A 22,318-nucleotide genomic window follows, 5' to 3' on the forward strand; every position below is an offset into this window, starting at 1 on the left:
GGTATAGTGAATATTAATATGACAGAATCAAGTTACAGATATTGAGTGTGATATCACCTGTGTTTTATTACAAAATACTCACTGAAATAAATAAATAAAAAATCTCGTGCAGTGTCTTTTAGCAAAAACGCTCCCACTAAATACAAAATGAAACATCACACTTTGCATAGGATTTAACCTGGTTTCGTTATGCATTGAGTGCGCCGCACAAATTGTAAGTGGGTGACGTTTTAGATACTAAGTTGCCGCGTGCATCGCGCATTTGAAATCTAAGGGGCAAAATTGAAAGGCGCGAAGTCATTACATAACAGGCTAATCTTTTCTCTTCCCTATCTGACGCGGGAAGTAAGATCTAGGGATTTTCGTTATTTTAAAAATCAAATATCAAGAGTCACGATCATGTCACGTTGAACTTTGTCCGGGAGCTTTTCACATATGTTTTCGGGTATTTTCACATAAAGTTGTGTTTCTTGGTCGAAAATTGCACCGCGGCCTATATAACCATACTCCAATTCCAAATAAGTCTTAAGGTCGTTCATTCCGGTTACCTCAAGCCCCTCAAAACTGTATTTTTTGAAGGGGAAAAAGATGGATTTTGGGAAGGCCTTCTTTCTGTAATCGTAAAGGCCTGGAATGTTCCAGTTAACACAAAAGCAATCTGAAAAATCTGGATGTTGACTGAGAGTAAAAACGTCCAGGTGAACGAGATCTCTGCTGATTAATTCATCATCTGGGACTCCGAACTGCAGCGAGAGAAGTTTTCTTGTTGCAAAAAATTTTATCCTCTTTGCTCCACATCCATTAAATGGTATTTCGGTTCCTTCAGCGTCAAACCAACTGCGACCCCGGTTTATCTTTTGATATTCCATAATAATATCACCGTCTGTAAAGGCTTGACAGGAATCTATCTTCTTAACAACATTGGCAAAGTCAGTCTCCATAATAGCAACGTCGATATCACCATCGTGTTCAATTATTTTCCCGCCTTCTCGATACACAGACAGTGCCGTGCCGCCGTATACGTAGTAGTTTACGCTTATGCTGTTCAAGTAGTCAATGACCAGCTTCATGAGATAAACCCGAGCAGGTTTAAATCTTTGGTTTTCTGCCAATATTTGTTGCCAGTTATCTGCGCGACACCATCCCCACATGTCAAAACTAAGCCACTTAGGGTTTTTCTCAACTTGAAACAGTGATTCAAGGCCAAATTCATCTGAGTCATCACTGTCAGAATCAGAAGAGTTAACTGGTTTCACTCCTGACATGATGTCAGCCAGTATTTTTTTCTTAAATATAGAAAAATAGGTTAAAAATTAGTCTTCAATTAAGAAAACTAATCAACGGTAATATTTGAAATCAAGGGTAAATCGATAATGTTCTTATGGCAGGGCTACTCAGGGTAAAGTTGATATCGAGCCCTGAGGCCCCCTATTGCATCACCATGAGCCGATAAAAGGGCTGCGGGGTAATAGACCATTTTACAGTTTTGGGCTTTGTATCCCAGCCTTTAAGTGAAAGTGAGGCTTAAGTTGACTTTGTTTTTATACAAACCTCACTTCTTTTCTAATGAAGATTATGCTTAAAAAATACTAGTTAGCATAAGAACAACATGATTTACATAATTAAGCAGGAAGGTTTCAGCATCAAAACAAGGTCAACTCCAGCCTTGTTTTCACTTGTAACTGTACAATGGACTATTGACTAATTAAAAACTAAGGAAGGCTAGTTATGAATCCCTGTATTCTGAGATAACCAAAACGAGACTAACACAGTCAGACGGAGGACACTGAGCTTAACAATTAATTCTCACGTTTGGTGTTAACCAGGTCAATATTGAAGAAAATTCAGCTAATTAAAAAACTTAAACGATTTACTAAGAGACATGGATTGCCAGACCCACTGTTCTGACATCTATGTATTTCTTAGTAATAACTACCTACACTGTACTGATTTGTCATGCCTGAAATTAAAATATTACAGGGATATGTTTTTCAGGCTAGGGCTAAAATAAGAAACATGACTAAACTAAAAAACAAATCAATTAGACAACTGATAAGAACCAATTCACAAGCTCCAGGCATTTTTTATACGGAGATCCCCAACACTGGAAGAGTTCCAAAAGATTTCAGTGGCGTTGGATTGCAATTAAATCTATTAAGACACTTTCCTTTGGTACACAGACTGCATGATCTAAAAACTCTGAGGTCGCAAACTCCCAGCTACAAAACAACAGCATTTAAAAGCTACCTATTAATACAAACTGAAAAGCACAGCAATTGATAAAAGGAGTTTTGTCACCAATAATACTTTTTACAAAACCTCCATGGTTAAAAAGTTTTTCAAATTTCTTCTGACCAGCTGTCAAAAAAAACAAAAATTAACAGATTCTCCACCTCAGCCACTTGAAAGATAATATTAGAGAAAAAAAAATCTGTGGCTAATTCTGTGAGTGCAGCTAGTCCTTTACAGTTTTAAAACAATAGCTACACTTGTCAAAGCTTTACTGAACTGACCCTGACTGGCTATATAGTGAATTATGTTTAGTAATACTCAAAATTGTGCTACTCCTCTAAAAAGCACAACATTCTCACAGAAACAATGTCCTGCTGGTCGACTTTTACTGTTTTTATTACTGAAATGGTGAGAATGTTGCTGCTAGATCTGGTAAGGGGAGTAAGAGACACAGACCTTCAAAATGTCCTTTTATACATGCTATTGTTATCCAACATTTTTTAACAAAACAAGGAAAACGAGCGGAGGATTTTGTAGCATTTGTTACAGTGAAACCCCATTAACACGGAGACTGAGGGGGCCATCTAAACTGTCCATATTAAGCGGGTTGAATTTTTGGGAGGCTGTAAGGACTAGGGACAAGGAAAACTGTCTGTAACAATGAGGTGTCTGTATTAAGTGGGCGTCTGTCAAGCGGAGCTCAACGGTATTGGCAAAAAGGAAATTGTACATACACTGTTCAAAGGATTTTGTAGTATTTGTTATTTGCAAACAGGAAATTGTACAGACATTGAAGCATTGCCCTCAAATTGAGTAGCACCAACAACCATTCATTCTTTGAATGAGATCATACATTAATACAGTTTTACACGGCATCCTTGAAAAGCAGCTTTTATTTGTAAATAGCTAGGTTGTTAAAATTTTATGAATATATTTTTAATCAGAGTTAGTTTAGTTAGGTATAATAGATCTTAGATTTTTTTTTTTTTTTTTTTTTTTGTACATGCTGAAGGAACCTTAACCGTGTTTAAATAAAGTTATCTATCTATCTTATAAAGTTATCTATCTTATCTAAGTCCATGAGGAAATCACATAATTTTAATTTTCAGTGGGCAAAACCCTTCTACCAGAATGATTTCAAGCATATTGCATTCTTTTTTACACTTTTTGAGGGCTATAAATGTGATAAGTTATGCGAAAAACTTCAAAAGCTTTAACTTTCACTAAATAAAATCTAATGCATGGCGTTTTTACAAATTTACCTGCGTTTTCTCAATTCCTGTGAACTTTGAAATCTATTTTCTCCACCTCCCATATTAAGAAATTGTCTTTGGTGTTATTACAGATAACTAATTCCATCTATAGCCCTTGAAAAGTGTAAAAAAGAATGCGATATGGCCTAAAATATTGTGATGCAAGGTTTGTTTTCCACTGAAAATTAAAAAGGCCCTCAATTTCCTGGTGGATTCCATCTTTATCTGTGGTGCTTTATTGACAAAATACAGTACTTGTTGTCTGCCAGTTCATACATACATGTAGAAGTGTAGTACAGACAAACTGGGGTTTCAAAAAAGTCAGTGAACATTAAGATCTTGATTTCAAGTGAGCCAAATACTGTAATTATTATTGCTGAAAGGCATGTACATGTTGTGGTTCAATTTTGTCCTTGGTTTAATATTTTTTTCTTTTGTTTTTGGGTATGATAACAAATGAAGGTTGAAACCAAGGAAAATGAAAATGAAACCAAGCATAAAATTGAACTGCACCATACACATGATGACAGAAAAAACATCTTCATTGCAGGGAAAGCCATAACAATGTCTTTAATTAATATTAAGTGAAAATGTCCTTCCTGTTTGATGGATTGTCGACAAGATTTTGTATTCTCTTGCAATACCCTGCTTGAGGACCTTCCTTTCACCATGAGAATTTGAAAAAAAGTTTTAATCTTTTAACAATAGACCTTGTCACGTTTCTCGATGCCATCTTGACGAGTAGGTAAATGCGTGAGAAATTACAGTGTTTGTATGAGAATCTTATGAAAAAAATATGAATTGTTAACTAAAGCTTCACTCCTAAGGATTCTACTGAAAAAATTGAGGGTGTTACATGCACCGGAAGACCTAGAACCACTTTTTAAATTTCTATACATTCTATACATTTGTCAGCGAGAGAGTCCCGGGAAAAATTACGGGCAAATAGATGAAAAATCTAAATCAAGCTTCTGGAGAAATTTTAGCACAGGTATGCCCCCAAAATTTTTTCAGTACAATCCTTTTCTTTGTAGCCTTAAGTTTACAATTCATATGATATGATACTGAGAATATCACTATTTTGTGCAGTTTATAAGCCGATCACATCAAAAATTTCGAGCTCTGCGACACGCTACTGTATCATTTTTTGCAGTAACAGGCCCAGACATTGTAAAACAGATAGAAACTTTGAGCCACGTGCTTTCACAGGTACAGGTCGTTACAAGTTTAATCAATTTACTATTTGGTCGATATTTGGCTAACAATGATTTTCTTATCATCACTTATAGCCTATAAAACAGACGATTTGCAAATATGGATTTCTTTACCTTGGAAAACGACGAGAAATTATCAGAAGTTCCCCGCTCCTGCAGTCGCCATCTTGCTTTTTGAGACTTCAGGCTAGCTGGTCAGTTAGGTACTTCATATATGATAAACTATTTTTACCCCACTCGCCCCAGGGCCTTCTGGTTAATTTTTTTTAAAAAAGACGAATCACGACGGTATGTAATTGTTTCGCCCGAAGTCACTTCGCTTAGAAAAAAACGGGAATAAGCGCGAAGCCAGGCTAGGGACACCCCTTCCAATGACATACCACAAGCAAAAAACTCGACGACTGACGCAGCGATCGCCATGATATCTGTGGCAGATTTCGGTTTCATCTTCAGGAACAAGTGTCGTTTTTCATCGGCATCGGCATAGACCCCTTCACGGTTGCGAGGGCGTGCTGGGTAATCAGGACAAGATGGTGGAAACATCAAAATTTTGTATGAGAAAAGGAAGTCATTTAATTCTTGCTAATTGTTTATATTTGTCACTTTCCCTTTGAAAAACTAATGAGCTTAAAGAAACTATACACTAAATCTGGAGTGCATAACAGTCCTTTGTTGCTTTTTAGAAAACCTGAGTTCTTCCATACATTTTCTGTAATCCGACAACACAAAAAAATTTCTAAAAAGGACTGCTGTGCACTCCGCATTTAGTGTATTTGTCTTTAAGTTCATAAATAGAAAGTTACAAACATATTCAAACCGGAAGAATTAGTTGACTTTGAATTCCCATAAAAACTTTTGAATTCCCCGCCATCTTGTCTTGATTACCCAGCATGCCCTCACAACCGTAAAGGGGTCTATTCGTGATCGTTAAGACACTGATAATATCCGATAATATCCACCAAGACTTTCGTACATTATGCTTTTGTTTCCCCACTAAAATGCTAGTTCTTCCCCAAAAAGTCACTAAAATACTCTGATGAAATCAATTCTGTGCGTTTTAAGAGGTTCAAGGATAACAAAAACATATGTTAAGTGATCTGACAATAACGTATAAGTTAATAGCTTTTTATGTAGCAAACAAAGGTTCCTCTACACGGCTGTATTAAGAAAAATTTGAATAACTTTTCTTTTTCTTTTTGAATTTCAAGTTGAAGTCGCTCTTCTCTCATAAAAAAAATGTTTCAATTTTTTTTTGCAATAAAAAAACATAACTTTCCAGGAAAATGCCACTGAAATACTCAAATGATGCTTAATACTTTTGCCTTACTGATGATGCTCGCAAAAGTGTTGGCATAATGTACAAAATTAAAAACTACTCCCATCAACGCTCTCTCATGGCGGGGTGAAGGCATTGCCCTTAGGGACGGACCGTTAGAAAACTTATGTGGGGGGGGGGGGGGGGGGGAGCGTTTGCGAAGTACAAAAAAAATATTCCCGCAAGGGAAAATTAAATGAAAAAAAATTCATGCACGCCAATTAACCCTAAAAAATATTCATGCTACAGTCTAAAAAAAATTCATACAAGGAATTTGATAACGAAAAAAAATTCCTGCGTCTCGAAAATTCCCCCCCGCCCCATAACTTTTATAATGGTCCGTCCCTTAATATATCATGATTGGTTACTTGCCCATGCAGTGGCGGGCCGCGGCCGCTTAACTTTGATCGTGCCCATCGGATGGTTTACTAACGTGAGACAGTCTTCGCGCTGTGATTAATGGGAAGGATTTAGTGAGTTCGCCGTGCATGCGCTTCAGGGGAAGAAAAAACGATAAACGCCTCCTTCCCAAACGCCTTTGCACGCGACAATTTGCCTTCCATATTCCTTTGCGAGAATGAATAAGTGACGACTGGGTACGAGTCTGAACGTGAGACATACAGCGGCTGGCCTCGGCAATCATCAGCAGTTTTTACGTTAATTTTTAATACAATGATCCACCGTTACCACCGCAAAAATGTGATGGTCTTTAAATTACAGTAACCTTGGTGTGGCCATTGGAGGGAATTCTTACAGGAAATGTCCGTTTGTTCAATGAAGCGCAAGTGATTGCAATCAAAAAATGTATACTGGGAGATAATTTAATAAAAGGCGAAGGAATAAAAAAAATGATGAAAATCCGAAACCACACTTGCCTGGCTCGCTCTCTTTAAAGGGTAAGTTCTTACTTCCTTGTCTAGGAAATTTTTCTCTGATTTAAGGATCGCATCCGCGGACAAGCTGAAAGCGGCGGTTTGCAAGCTCTATTAGCTAATCTGTGAACCGTTTTCATTTTTTGTCGAAAAAAAAAAAAAAACTGGAGAAGGTCGAGAAGGGCCTTTCCTAAGGTCAAAGGTCACTCTCCCATTTAGTCTGACCTGCAGTGTCGATTTCTTCATGCTCAGTCCCCACATTTGGGCTGCTTTTCTAGCACTAATTCCTCCTTCTCTCCCACCTCTCAATCCCTTTGAGACATTTTTCAGACCGTTGCAACCCCATTCTACCAGTCACAACTCGGGGATTTGTATGAGAATTCCCGGTTTAACTTCGACGCTTCCGGTTGTATACAGAAAATGTAGTCACGCGAAACAAGCCGTGCATACGAAATCAATTTGTCTCTGAATGAGTGAAGAAAATTTTCCATAAGGAGTTGAGTCAGAATTACATTACACTAACTATGTTATATATCCCAAGCTTTAATTATAGTTACAGTTGTGAAATAAATCTTGTATGGATAATGTACGCACCTAATGCATCGATTCTGCACGGCAAAGAAAAAACTGGCCGGATAGTGGTCACCTAACATCAATACTTAGTGAATGTTTCTGACAACCTGATCATGACTTCTTTTAAGTATCTTCACTTTAAATATAAACAGTTTCTTTGAAAATATCAAATATTACCAACCCTTATTTGAACAGCACTAGTTTTACCGCGCAGTAAACAGCGTAAAAAATAGCCAAGAAAAGTTTACCCACCTGAACAGAATGGCGCCTTTTACAACTGTTTCTCAAGTTGTAAACCCGCTCAAACTTGCATTTTAAATTTGAAATGTTCAGCTTCCATTCGAAGTACTCTTTTACCGAAAACTAAAAAGTACGCTGCAAAATTGAGTTTTTGTTTTAAGTGGCCGGATACTGGTGCCGGCTGGATACTGAGCAACATACTGTAACGTAATTTTTCTTTCAATTTTCCTTGTACACACAACGAGGAGGAGGTCTATTGGTTTTTCCCAACAATTTTTGCATTTAAATTAGCTTAGGTCCACTTTTAAATATCCATTGGAGGCTGTGCACCCATTGAGTGCAAACGATATGATACTTTTTCTCTTCAATAATGTCGCTGATGTAGATCCCTTTGTCTGCAAGAAACTTGGCCATTTTATTTTTCTGGCCTTCGAAAAACGTGAAGTAGATCATTAAACATAGCTACAATATAGTTGGCATTTTCCGTGCAATTTTAGCCATTATTATTATTATTTACAATGATAAATGCTACTTTCTTTTTTTTTTTTTGCTTTACCTTGACATAATTAATATTGTAATCGGCAACGCCATCTACTCATGGAAATACCAATAAATGTTGTTGTTGTTGTTTTCAATTCATCCATTCGTATTTTACTGTCAGTATTGAACCCGAGGGTTAAATAAGAATGAAGCAAAGAAAAAAAACTAATAACTTAGAAGCTCCACAAAACGGCCAGTAAGTCAGTAAGTCCATACATATAGCGCATCTTCGATCAGTTCTTGTTCCTTTCTTTCCTTCATGCAGTTGTAACTTTTCGAACAACAAAGAAGTGGTTTTATCAGCCAAAAAAAATAATAAGAAAAAAATGCTACCAGAGAACAAAAAATCACTATGATCTTTTCCCCCTACATAAAGAAATGAACTGACTGTACTTCCGAACAGAGAAACTGATGATGGTCCCACTACGCTCAGTCAAGGCGCGTTATGTTTGTTTGAATTCCCATGCATCAGGTGCATCCAGCTCGTTAGGGGTATAATCATTGCACTTAAAGCCTGGCTATATTAACTAGCTATAGCGACACACTACGAGCCCAGGCATAGGTACCGTAAATTGACCAAGCTCAAGCAAAAATCAAGAATATTTTTGCAATTATATTATTTAGTCGTTTCTGTCAGTAGTGACTTAGTGTTAATGATTGCACCTGAAACACTAAGACCATTTCTCACACCTCTGCTTGCTTTTATACTCGCGTAGCTTTAGCCTTGAGTAGCATTTTGAATCAAATATTGGAAGGACTTCAAAAAGCTTACTAATACTAACTGAGGAGGGTCAGGCACAAAGAAAAGGACTAAAAAATTACTTACATATGGTTGGAAGAGATATTTACAGATATAGTTAGTGGAAAAAAGTTAGACTAAATGTGATTTATTACGGCAACTTTCTTGAAATCTTGAGATTATAGAGGATGAGTCATCCTAGTCATCCTCCAGCGACAAATACAGAAGATTTGTTGATGAGTTGCCTGTCTGGATAATGAGCGAATAGTTAGTCATAATGGTGTGTACTAGAGGCTAGAGTGTACGTAGTTAGATAATTAAACTATCAAGCCTTGAATCTATTTTAACTTGTTCTTTATAATACTGTGTAAATTTCTTTTTTTTATTATTTTGACATCCTCCCCCCCTCTCGACAAGTTATCAGCTATAACTGCAGGTTGCCAAAATATGTAGCCTGACTTAGAACTAAAATTATTGCTGTTCTTATTGTTGCTGTCTTTGGATGACTACTGAAATTCAGAAGTCTTTTATCTCAATGTGCTTCTGCAAATGAATAGAATAGAAAAGGAATTCGAAATTAAAATTATTATAAAATAAAAAATAAAAATTCAGACACCTTATTTTTTTTTATCAGTCTGAAACAGAGATCGGCAGACATTCATCAGGGGACGTCTGAGTAAGGAAAATAATTTTGATCACAAGTTGCTACCGTTGATCCTTTCACAAATAAAACGCTTCAAGTCTAATGAAATGATCATTGTAGTCATAAATGAAATTATTAAAAAGCCCGTTTACATGGGCGAAAAAAATAGGTACGGCTCGGAAAAAAAATTACATGTAAAGGGTACTTCATCCCACTTCACCCCAACCCGGTTCCGTACCCGCATTTTTGTTTGCTTTTCAACGCGTATACTCGCCTTTTTTTCAGTATTTATCTTTTGGTACCGATCTTTGAGAAAAGTAGCCAATGCCACAGGCGAAACTAAACCCGGCTACTAGCCGGGCGTGGTTTGATTACGTTTGTGACGCAGGCTAGAACAGAGCAACGTGTAAACGCTCTTGGACTCGTTCCCCAGGGAGTATAGTACATCGCTTCTTTTTTTTAGTATCGTGCCTGTTTCTCTTGATTCCATAGCGCTTGTACCTGGACCTCCTCTGAAACTGGTTTTTGTTACAGCCCGAGCTACTTCGTCTCCTTGGTCGTGTAAATTGGCTTTGAGTAACTTCGCATAAACTACGAACAAACAGTTTGAAAACTATTCTAGGACAGGTTACCCAAACGAGGTGCCAGATTTCAACAAAATAATGTCCTAAATCACTTCCATTTTGGCCACCGTGGATTTTTACTTTTTCATAAAAACGTTATATCTTTGGTGGCTTACAACAAGTTATCTATGACATCATTTACTTCAAAATTGTATCATCGTCATCTTACAGATCTTACGCAATATTCACTCATGAAAGTTAATCCAAATAAGAACCATCGAAGCGCAAAAAAAAAAATTGACCCATTTCAAGAGACTGAAAATTGAAAAGGACCCTCAAAACGGCCCCATTTTATTTTTAACTGGCAATAAAAACCTGGAAAAACTAGCAATCTTTCCCCGGGAAACGTCTGATAAATAATTTTTATTAAAGGGTGTTATATATATTAGAATTAAACTATTGAAATAAAAGAAAGAAAGAAAGACAGAAAGAAAGGAAAGACGAAATAATCATGGTAGTTATGAATTAAGCAATGAAGTTTTAAGTAACTGCGATAAATACAGTTGGAAAAAAGCCAGTGTTGTTTGAAAGGAATGTAGTAGGTTTCAGCCCAACTGCATTCCATTTTGATGAAACCGTTATGTCTGTTTAAACACTGTTTACTGTAAAAACTGAACGTCTACCACGACTATAAGTGCAGGCTAGAAATAAAGTAATCTTATTACGAAAACCCAGCTGTCCACTGATCGACTTTGTTTAAGTTTAAGGGGTCTGTTGTATTCAATGCAGTCTCGCTAAGTTTAACTATTTCCCTGGGAGTACTATTTGAAAAGAACGATACAACTTTTACAAAAAATGGCAATATATTCGTCATTTACATCATTTAAATTGGCAACAACAGCGAGCTTTATCAATCAATGGCCAGTGCTGTATTCACGCACACTTCTTTTCTTAAATTAAAACTCTTCTTAAATTAAAATTTAAGCTAGGCGAGTGAGACATTGTCGGGACGCATATACTGTTGTTACATTTTGTATGAAAAAGAGGAGATGACGCGACGGACATCCTAATAATTACCAATTTCATTGTTTTTTATTCAGAGAGATAAAGGACAACCGCAGACGTTCACCAAGGAATGTCTGATTGTGGATAGGAATTTCCATTAAATGCTGTTTTAGTTTTTGGTAAAGTAAAAGGTTCAAATAAAATGAAAGAAAAAAGAAAGAAGGACAAATAATCATCATCGTTGTAAACGCAATCAAATGCCGAGGCAACAGCGAGTAAAAATTTTGAAACCAATAGGGCGGGTGATGGAATTAGTGCATTGTAGGCAAGTTAAACGAGGGGGAAATTTTTGTTAAAACCATTTCTATCGTTCTTTTCTACTGTTCTCCAATGTTTTCTGCGTAAAATATTACCAAGCTAGCAGTAAGTGCAGACTAGGTCCCGCCCTCAAAAAGGAACAAAACAAAATAAACTAAAAAGAACATCCTCTTAAAACACATGGCTAGGTTTAACTTAACAGCGGCTTCATTGCTGAATAATCGGCCCCAGAGTTTCTAGGGGATCCTGTTGAGTTACCGTTACACGATTAATAAATTAGAAATAAGTCGCTTCTGCAAGGTAGAGCCTTTCAGAAAGCGATACTCAAATTCTTAGTGTTTTCTAGGTTCTATCAAACAAACAAAAAAAGAGGAGAGTAATTAGTATACTCTTATCGGGGAAACGTTTATCAATAATAAGAATTTTAATTAATTAAAGACTGGCTGGCCTTGTCAAAAAAGGTGTTCTTTGAAACGTTTTGAGCTCAAACAATTGGAAAACACTAAAGAATTTAGAATTATTAAGGGCGATAACTGCCAATAAAAAGGCCTACCCTAAGTAGTAGCCACACTTTTTACTTTACTGAGTTGTCCATACCATCCGAAGAGAGCAAGGTGAGAAAACGGTAAGTTAGATCTAAGAGTAACTGGTTATAAAAGAATGTTTACTTTTTAAGAGTGATATCAAGACCTGTTGAAAGAGTTTCTCCCGAATATTCTTGCAAAGTCTTACAGTTAAAGTTGTGAATCTCTGAAAAGGGAATGACGATACCAAAAAACAACCTTCCTGCCAAAGGGGCGGTAACGTTACGAAGATGGTTTATCAATGGAAAGCCAAAAGTGCCGCCTGGTTTCACCGGCAATCACTGATCAGTTGTTCCAGCCCAGTCACATTTGCACTGCCGCCAGGTTAGCTCAGTTGCGACAGCACCGGTCTGCCGAGCAGGAGGTCGTGGGTTCAAACCCCGTCCGTACCCGCCAACAACTATAATAGTCTTTAAAATTGGTTAGATCCTACAGGCTGTGATTTGAGATCTTGTCTCAGTTAAGATGATCGCGTCATTTGGCGGTCACGTTCAGCTGTTGGCCTTGTCTACTCAGTTCATCCTTCCTTCATTAGTCAATCCAAAAGGGACGTAAAAGTTCAAAAAGAGTAGGGGAACGCTCCCCGGTAGTGGGTCTGCCTGTCACGTATTATCCATATCATAGGCTATGGGTGGGTTACAGTCATAAATCAGTTGACTTGGAGGAAGTGAAATGTTAGTTGCGGCTAGGCCTTGCTTTGACTAGTGTATTTTTTATTGCCCCACCATGCCAATTAAATGCACATTTCTTCAATGCTTTTCAATAGGTATTCATCTTTATCTTACAGGTTGCAGAGAGAAATAAACATGCTGTATCAACTGTTTATCGTTTTGATAGCAGCCGGAGCTGTGCATGCGCAACTGCTGGGATATGTAAGAATTGACAATATAACTGAATAATGTACTGACTCCTCGTTACTCGACGCAGTTAAAAAAACTGAGGCCAACCTCCGTTGCCCTTCTATATTTCTATACACGTATTTTCAAATCTTCCTTAAAAAAATTAAAAATTGGCGTCTGTGCAACATTACATCACTTTAAGAGCACGACGAGAATTAAGTTGATGTCCTAGTCCAACATAAAAAATCGGTATATTCATTCCATTGTTGATATTGCGGTTTTCTTTCTCTAGCTAGACTCGCGTATCTTAAGTTTTTTGTTTATCATTAATTCTATATATTTTGTATTACATTTTAATTATTCATGCTTCTGATTTCAATAAGTAGCCGGACTTATGATTCCATTATATGAACATCCCCACCCGCATACCAGCCCACCCTCCTACATTGGACATTGCTACTTGTGTGACATTTTTGCTTTGATATCCTCGTAAAAAATACACCTAAACTCGCCATAAATATTATAAAAGGGGGAATAATAATAATAATAATAATAATAATAATAATAATAATAATAATAATAATAATTATAATAATAATAATAAAGTATTTATCTAGGATAATTTCGTCTGCCGCTTTCAATGCAGGTCCTGCTACGGATTGGTATTTATTTATGTGTGCCCAAGCTCTTTTCATTAGTGAACGCGGAAATCATTAATTTATTAATCCCATTTTCATACACAGCAAGCTACTGGCCAAGCTTCTGCTAGAAAAAGAGATCAAAAGCAGTTTGGGGCAAACATTGGTACGTAAGGATGAACTTACTAAACCTAAGGAATTTTTCCTGTTTTTATACAGAAAGGGTTCAAAATGTCCATTGATTTAAAATAAAATTGAATAGGGAGGATTGCAAATTTCGTTTTGCAGCCACCTAGAATTCCGGAATATCTTTTGGTGCGTTCGAGATTTTAGAGTGCGTCTATCAGCCTCCGGCGTGTCTCTCCCGACATCGCTCATTCACTGATGGCATAATACAAGAAATTCCCCGCTACCGTCTACCCTATTGTCAATGCTGAAACACTAAGAAGTTCTCTGCTTTTTTCAAGGACCCAAGTTTATTCACTTGGCAACGAAGTCATCAACTCTCAATCCCTTTCCTCCTTTGAGAAAACACTAACACTAAAGACCACTAAAAGGGTCAAATTATAAAAGTTAACTCTGAAAACCGATCTTAAATCTTTTGTACCCTTGACTTTACGCCATCTTGTTTCAATTGACGTAAACAGCTATAGCCCGTAGTTCGAGGAGGCCAAACCTCTCATAAGATCCTACAGTTTCTGTTAGGTCTCCTCGCCACTTCTTTTTCCTTCTTTAATTATCTTATACTATTTGTAATTTTAATTATTGTGCGGTAAATAAACCAATAAGCATTTCTTGCAGAATTGGGACCCTTTGAACTGGATGGGCAACAAGGCGTGGAGATGAGAGGCAATAAAATGGTTGTTAGTCAGACTGGGGTATATTATGTGTACGGACAAGTCCATTACATCCATCTTAACGCTAAAGGCCAACTCTACAACCGCTGCATTCTCTACGTGAACAACAAGCCTTTTCGGTATCTTCAGAAGGGTATGGATGGCCGGGCTGATATTGGCAATGTTTATTCAGGTGGGCTGATTCATCTACGATCAGGCGATACCATCAGTCTCAAGACCCAGCAACCATCAAGAATCAACTTGGACCCCAGGGTGACTTTCTTTGGCGCTTTCAGGGTTGGGTATAATTGTGAAGAATGCAGCGTTGTCGTTCCAGATGTTAAAAGTTATTACAATAAATACTCGGGCTAGGACAACGTAGGTCGGGTTTAAAGATGTAATACTTACTAGAAAACTGGATTGAACCGTTGAGAATATCACTGTAGACAAATTTACATGTTAGTCGAATAAACTGATGTTTTAAGTATATTATCGTATTTTAGTTATTTGCTATCTAATCGTTAGCAAGGGCTTAAGCTTAGCCGGCATGCGTTCATTCCTTTCTCGAGACAGTGCTATCCACCGTATAAATTACTATCCAATGCTTTTGGCCGGGGTATAGGGCAAACCAATTGTGGTGGTCAGTGTTAAACGAGTAGCAGGTGACGCGAAATGAGAAAGTGGATGCCTGCTAACTTCAGCAGAAAATAAGTAGTAAAGATAAGAAATAAGTATCAAACTAATACGCAGTGTTATCCTCTAACTTTATTGTTTTAAGTTTCATTGATCGTAAATATTTGGCAAACCCTGTGTCTCCTGTCTAAAAATGAGCATACTCCAAAATGGCTGCATGCTGCGCGAAAAAGGGAATAATTCTAAAACGATACAACAGTGCAAAGCCGAGCCAAGCCAAGAACACGGCTTGTCGGGCATCCCCATGCACGAAAACAGATACTAGTAAGTCCCTAGAGTTGGCCATTACGGGGGTGATGGAGGGAGCTTCTCACGGTACTTAAATGAATAGACTGATTTAGTGTTTAAGACCTCTAATTCTATTCAGAACACTCAAAAAGAGGCCTGTTAAAGACCACAGCCTATTAGCTTTAAACAATTTGTCGAGATCAGTGATACCAAGAGATCAGTCAAATCTGAGATCAGTCGGTGATAAATAGAGGATCAGTCGTGATATATAGAAAACTTCATTGCACGCCCCCGTCCATTTGACCAAGGGCTTAATGAAAAATGTGCCAAATCTCGCCGCTTCCGTCGCCCAAATCTTACGACTGAAAATTCGTGGTTCAATACGCTCGATCAATGAGTGCAATAAAATAAAAGCACCTCTATCAGGGCCTGCACGAAGAAGGCCTAATGACTACTACTTTTCCTTTAATCCTATGCCTAAGTTTAGACCACTTATATACATCTCCTTTTCTATTTATACAAGATTTAGACATGCTAAGGACTTCTATGTCCGTCACATACTCTGGCCAGAAGTTGAAATCCGCCAGTTCACCAACAAATGATCGTTTTGAATCGAAGTTCTTTTCTCGTGTTTGTTCTTGGCCAATGAACAACTTTCCTCCCGGACGAATATTATAACCAACCTGAAAACCTATTTCATTATCCACTACCACTGACCCATCCTTGAAGATCACCCATTGTCCTTCAGCGTTTTCCCAAGCTACACAAATGTGGTGCCAGTGGCCATCGTTGACTGAATTTACTACAATATTTCTGTTGGATGTGATGTAAATAAAGAAATTAAGTTAGGTCGTATCGAAGGGAAGAATAAATTTGAAAAATGAACACTGGAAGGATTTTCTTTGGAAAGAGATATTAATAATAGTATTAATAATCAGGGCTTGTATAGACAGCCTTTCAAGGAAATATTCTGAGTTTTCGTTGACATCGGCAGATGTGCACTGCAACAGCTTAAGGTCTCAGCCCAAATCTTTCATTTATCTGTAAACATGTTTCTAACAATGGTATGTAATAGCAATAATTGTGAACATTAAGTGCAAAGGACCGCAAACGAATATGCCGCAGAACGGAAGATCTAAAGAAGATCTGATCAGCAAAATATACCAAGTAGACACAATATATTGAATTCTGCAATGCTGATCGTACTACGTGAGAATTAAGTTTTCAAGACATCAGCACCACACCGTCATAGAACCCAAAACAGAGTGGGTTGGTAGCCGCCAACAGCTGTTTCGCCGTTATTGTGACTCGTCAGGATGGCGTAACAACAGACAGCACAGAAAATCTCTGCTGAGAAATCAAATAATGATAATAAAAGATAAAAATGCACTGTGTTTGAGTGTCAATGTATTTAGCACGAAAGCACTAATTGGGGACACCATATTTTACGTCTCCAACGGGAGACGGGACCGCCATTTTACGTGGTCATCCGAGCCACGCGAAGGTCTAGCCTGTTGCAGTGTAAAGGAAATATCTTCATGTCTCAGTTATTGAAAGACCCTGAGTATTGGTCCGGCCCCGGGAATCGAACCTGCGACCTACCGCTCTGCAGTTTTACACGCTCTACCGACTGAGCTAACAATGTCGCGGTTCAATACCGCTCACTCTGTTTTAAGCCCTAACATTGAACACTAACACCCACCAAATCACGCTGCCCATATCACGTGTCTCCGGAGGGCAAGAGTACAAGTGTTCAGTGGCCTGTTCCAGGCGTTCAGATGGTGGGGACGGCGCAAAGAAATGTGAGCAGAGAAAAAAAACAACCTCTTTTTGACCTTATTTTTTTTCTCGCTCTCTTCCTTCGCGCCGCACTCCACTATCCGAACGCCTGGAACAGGCTAACAAGTGTTGCGTTGATGTCTCGCAAAGAAAATGTATAGGATGGGCAAAACCAACCTAAAAATCATGGATAAAACCATGCAAAATGCACAGTAAATCGGATCTATTAATTTTTATAGATCAAAAGGTCTAGGGCCCCCAAGAAACAAAAAGTGAACATCAGTAATAATAATAATAATAATAATAATAATAATAATAATAATAATATAATAATATCGATAATAGCAATAACGATCATCATCATCATCATTTCTGCGTAGAATCATATGTTATGATCATGTTACCATGGTAGCAAAATTTCTGTTGTGGTGGTTTTACTACTCTCATTTTGTAAATCGGGCGGACGAAATGAGCCAGCAAATTACCGGGGAATATGTGTCTCATGCTGCCTGGGAAAATACATTGTTCTGTCTTGACAAACCAACGACTCCTCGAACACGTCGTGTCCTCAAATATACTTCACAAATCACAGATTAGCTTTTTACTAAATAACCGCACAGCAGACCATGTCTTTATACTTTCGAACCTTTATAGAAACAACATTAAGTGGGTTCATTATCACACGGAAAAGATTTATGCCTGTTTTGTGGATTTCAAAAAAGCTGTCGACTAGGCCTGGCATGTCGGCCTTCTGCATAAGCTGCTGCTGATTAAGAGCCTGTTTACATGGAGGTGGGGGACCCCAGGTAGGTGAGGTAACCCGCTTAGGTGGGATAACCCGCCTGCCCATTTAATCTCTCATATTAATTTGATCACGTTTACATGACAGGAGGGGTGACCTGCCACATGTTACCTCACCTACCTGGGGTCCCCCACCTCTATGTAAACAGGCCCTTAGATTGGTGGTTGTCTTTACAACTTCATTAAAAGCTTAATATATATTTCAACTCTACATAAAAATGCTCATTAAAAAAATTCCCAAGAGCAAACACGATCCTTCCATTATGTGAGAGATGTGCAGCGAGGTTCTATCTGAAGTCCACTGCTTTTTAATCTTTATATACAGGATGTTTCAAAAGTTCGTTCCGATTGTAAATTGTATTTTGCGCAAAGCATTTAATGCTTCTTTAGGCAAATGTGAACTGTTTCAGGCAAGACATTTATCTAAATAACCGTTCAGAGCAATTTCAAACTAAACTTTGAATAAATTCTATTTTTTTAAAATTTTTGTCTCAACTGTACACGTACGCGAGTTTTTTCCCGCCACACTTTTCCCGTCCATTTTGTAGGTTTTCTATTTTGGTATTTTTAACGTTTTCTTTTATTTCTCTACTCCTTCATGAAAATGAAGGTCTACAATGTTTGTGCTAGAGCTCAGGCTTCTATTTTTATGGTCTTCTGGCCATTCAGTCCAAAAACATTGCAAATTGTTGCAGAAGTCTGAACGATGACCGAACAAGTGGTCAAAAGTAAAGACCTTAGAAGACAAACCAAGGAGTGGATGGCTTTTTTTTCACAAACTGTGTGAGAAATATTATCGAAAAAGCTGTTAGTATATGCGTAATAATTCCACAAAACAGAAAGGTAAAAAAATTTCAACTTCACATTATCGATCAAAGTTTAGAGCACAACAGTATAGGGATAAGTTACCTGAAAAAGTTGGAAAGCATTGATGAGAAAAAGGCGGTGCACACTTCATGAAAGCATGGTGTCAGAAGGATTTGTCAACTTTATACCAAAGGAGGACCTGCCGGCAAACTCACGTGATTTGAACCCCCCTAGAGACTATCTGGATTTTCGAGACGAGACAACATACAGAGATCCAGCCCCCAAAACACTGGACGAGCTAAGACAGTGACTACGCTTCGCCTGGAAGAGTGTGACTTTGGACACGCTTTGGGAGCTCGTACATTCTATACCTCACCGCTTAGAAAATGTCAGAAAACATACAAGAAGACATTCTGTTTACTAATATTTTAGTTATTTAATGTTAAATGAATAATGAATAACATACTAAGTTTTACAAAAGGTTTTTTGTTAATAATTAGTGAAATTTAAGCGAATAAAAAATCGGAACGAACTTTTGAAACACCCTGTAAACGACTTACCTTTCGCATTTCAAAATACATTATCTGATCTTTTTGTTTTTTCTACAGCTCTTCGTGATGTCGAAAATATTAAACTCCCAACTTGTGGTTTTTCAGAAACGAATCAGAAAAGTTCTGAACTTCTCTTCTTCATAGATAATCAAATTATTGATGTTGTACAAGAGTACACTTACTTAGGAACTCGAAATACATCACCTTATCAAGAAATTTCTCAGTGTTACGTGAACATCTCAAGGAGAAAGCTCTTCATGCCCACTTTATAGCTTGAGACGACACACGAATCTTAGCAAACGAAAGCCAGCCGGGGGTGCGTTGGGGTGTGTAAGCCAGGCCTGGGACGGCTCACGAATCGAAGAAACACAGCAAAATTCTAATGGCGGAGCTGCAAAGCGCGCGCGAGCGCAACACCATAGCTAAGTAAATCTACCCATCCGAGAAAATTTGGTAATCACGTGACCGTACACCGACCGAGCGCCCGTCCGTCCGTCCGCACCACAGGCATACCAATGTAGAATAACTCAATCAACATGTATGGCAACCCAAATGCAACTCCAGGTTGTTTTGGCGGGAAACCGCATAGCCACCCGCGTCTTGTAATGCAGAGACAACTAAAGAGTCAATAAAGAAGAAAACGGAAAGTGGAAATTGTTTCTGTATCCGTGTTGACTAAAGTATTAAGCACAGATTAATTTCATGTCCAAAAATTTGAAATACAGGGCAAGAGAAAGAGAAAAACAGAAAGTAGGCGACAGGCCAGCGAAGCTCAACGAGAAAAAGAGCGACAGAGATCTAGAGAGATAAAAAACTAAGGAGACTTTTTGTTGTTGTTGGAAGAACAACACGAAAGTTTTGTAACGGCGGTAAGAAAATGAGAAATGATAGCGGGCCACCAATGAAAAGTGAAAATGAGCGGCAGTAAAAAGAAAGTGAACTAGAACACGGACGACATTTCCAACATAAAATGTGTAACTAGGAAGTTTCTGGAACTTTCACGTTGTAGTCGTGCAAAACAGCAGCAAAGAAATGAACAAAAAGTGTGCTACATGTGAAAAGTTGCTTTGTCGTTTTAAGAAGACAAAGAAATGACGTACAAAGAAGCGTGATGGGCCTGCTAAGATGATATTTTGTTTATTATATCTAAAAGTATTGTTCTTTGTTGTTCTTGTCGTCGCCGCCGTCTTGGCTTCCCAGTTTTTCGTTCGTCTGCACTGACCGAGAGCCAGGCACAGGCTAGGCGAGGCAGTTGTTCCTTACGTGTACGGTCGCTACCATTTTTAAGACCTGTTATTGAGAGTGTTTCTATTAAAAAAAAAAAAAAGAAAGAAAATCGTAACCCAAGGTCGAACCCGGTTCTTTCGAATCCTAATCTCTCTCCCTTACAACTACACTACCACACCGACCCTCCAATATTCCGAGAAATTTAGGTACATACACCAGCAAACTGTCTTCCTTAAGTGTTTCGTCAATAAAAGGTGACCTTAGCCCTTTCCATAACTTTCAATGTAAATTCAACTTGGGCTTCAACGTCATTCTTTCTAAGAGCCGTTCAAAAACGTATTATAGGCCTTATTGTAGTATTGATATTACACCTATCTGTGACGAAACCAGCCACAAAAGTGAGTCCTATCCACCGAAAAGAAAGAACAAAAAAAATCTCGAGAAAACACGTACCAAAATAATTCTTTAAGCATTTATTAAAACAATACTCCCAAAACTCTACAATTTTAGGATTAAGGTGATTCCATAGTAAAAGAACCTAACATAGATTGTAGATGAAACTTGGTACACTGATGTAACAAGTCAAGAAGATGATAAAAAAGCAATAAAAAGTGGGGCTCATCGTGCTCGTTTTGACGTCACAATGCTGACAAATACGGCTATTTTGGCCCCTTTGACATAAAACCGCGCGCAGCCCAAAACTAGACAAAAAGGAGAGATTTTTTCGATGATGCATGTGGTATCGCACAGAATTTGACTTTATTGTATTGTTTATCCACTTACATACCAGAAAAATGCCTTTTAATGCTCCTGTTTTTACTTTACGCTCCAAATCTGGTTCAATATGGTTTCTGCAGCCGTTCTTGGAGAACTTTTACGGTCACCAAAGTATTTCTCCGTACTCCGTATTGGCGCTCCGTATTCCTACTCTGTAAACTTTTACAGCACATCCGTTTGCTGAATCAGGGACGCCTCTGCTGAAGGATTTCAATAGTGCCTGTGCTATAAAAGTTTCTCTCTTACTCTCTTGAACACACTCTTCGCACTGACTTTGCAGCAACGTGGCCCCTTCTTAATACCTAAGACTTCCCAATCCCATTCAAATGTAAGGTGTAGCAAATAAGCACTCTCGAGAAAAGTCTGATCTAGTAATTAACAGTTAGAACGGCTAACAATCAATAGATCCTGATTAGAAATGAATATTTTACCGAATTATTTTTATCGAACAATAAAATTACAAACTACAACAATAAAAGTCACGTAATCGCGTCCTACGGAAAAAAGAAAATGAACCAAAAAATTGAAATATATTCTTTGTCGCTTTACCTTCACCAAACACTAAAAAGAAGCATCCTAAGTGAGATTTGGGCAAAGATTTTTCTTCACAAGCCTTTATAGAAAGATAAAAGATGAAAATCCGAGCATTTCCGAAGACTTCACGAAAACGCTTCTAAAATGGCCGCGTGATAGGCTGGAGACTATGACGTCAATGTTGGTCTTTCAGGGCGGAAAAACGTTCTGCGCAACGTTCTGCGCATCCCTTATCGCCTGCGTTTGTTCATTCTCGTCCCCAGAGCCCGTCGTTTCTGGTTACAAATTAAGCCCAGTGGCTCTGGGGACGAGAGTGGCGTTTGTTTGTGTCGTTCTGTGAGATTCATCCGATTGCTTCGAGCCGTTTTCTCCTCTCAACAACGTCTGAATAGACCGACCGTTAATGCCGTCCAGTGACGTCACTCACTACCCGAAAACCGGGTAGTGATTTTGATTGGTTGATTGTCTAAACATTCGCATAATTAAGTATAATTATGAAAAATTTTAGCGGGATTGT

At 38.1% G+C, this 22,318-nt stretch overlaps 2 protein-coding genes across 2 annotated transcripts; one reads left to right on the plus strand and one right to left on the minus strand.

The window, feature by feature from the left end:
• Positions 1-49: 49 nt before the first annotated feature.
• On the minus strand, positions 50-1,283 carry LOC140927227 (uncharacterized). The gene has a single exon (XM_073376866.1). The coding sequence runs from the start codon at positions 1,263-1,265 to the stop codon at positions 378-380; it is 888 nt and encodes a 295-aa protein (XP_073232967.1). The 5' UTR covers positions 1,266-1,283; the 3' UTR covers positions 50-377.
• An 11,601-nt stretch (positions 1,284-12,884) lies between these two features.
• Positions 12,885-14,922, plus strand: LOC140927228 (tumor necrosis factor ligand superfamily member 11-like). The gene is made up of 3 exons (XM_073376867.1): positions 12,885-12,963; positions 13,674-13,734; positions 14,370-14,922. The coding sequence occupies exons 1-3, from the start codon at positions 12,898-12,900 to the stop codon at positions 14,774-14,776; spliced, it is 534 nt and encodes a 177-aa protein (XP_073232968.1). The 5' UTR covers positions 12,885-12,897; the 3' UTR covers positions 14,777-14,922.
• Positions 14,923-22,318: the final 7,396 nt, after the last annotated feature.

This window comes from Porites lutea, chromosome 2 (assembly GCF_958299795.1).
Source record: "Porites lutea chromosome 2, jaPorLute2.1, whole genome shotgun sequence".
In the NCBI taxonomy this organism is placed as follows: domain Eukaryota; kingdom Metazoa; phylum Cnidaria; class Anthozoa; order Scleractinia; family Poritidae; genus Porites; species Porites lutea.

Bases quoted from the DNA above. Each gene is read 5' to 3' on its own strand.
- LOC140927227 (XM_073376866.1), bottom strand. From the start codon at position 1,265: ATGTCAGGAGTGAAACCAGTTAACTCTTCTGATTCTGACAGTGATGAC.
- LOC140927228 (XM_073376867.1), top strand. From the start codon at position 12,898: ATGCTGTATCAACTGTTTATCGTTTTGATAGCAGCCGGAGCTGTGCAT. The intron at 12,964-13,673 runs GTAAGAATTGAC...TTTCATACACAG, and splicing joins ATGCGCAACTGCTGGGATAT to CAAGCTACTGGCCAAGCTTC. The intron at 13,735-14,369 runs GTACGTAAGGAT...CATTTCTTGCAG, and splicing joins GCAGTTTGGGGCAAACATTG to AATTGGGACCCTTTGAACTG.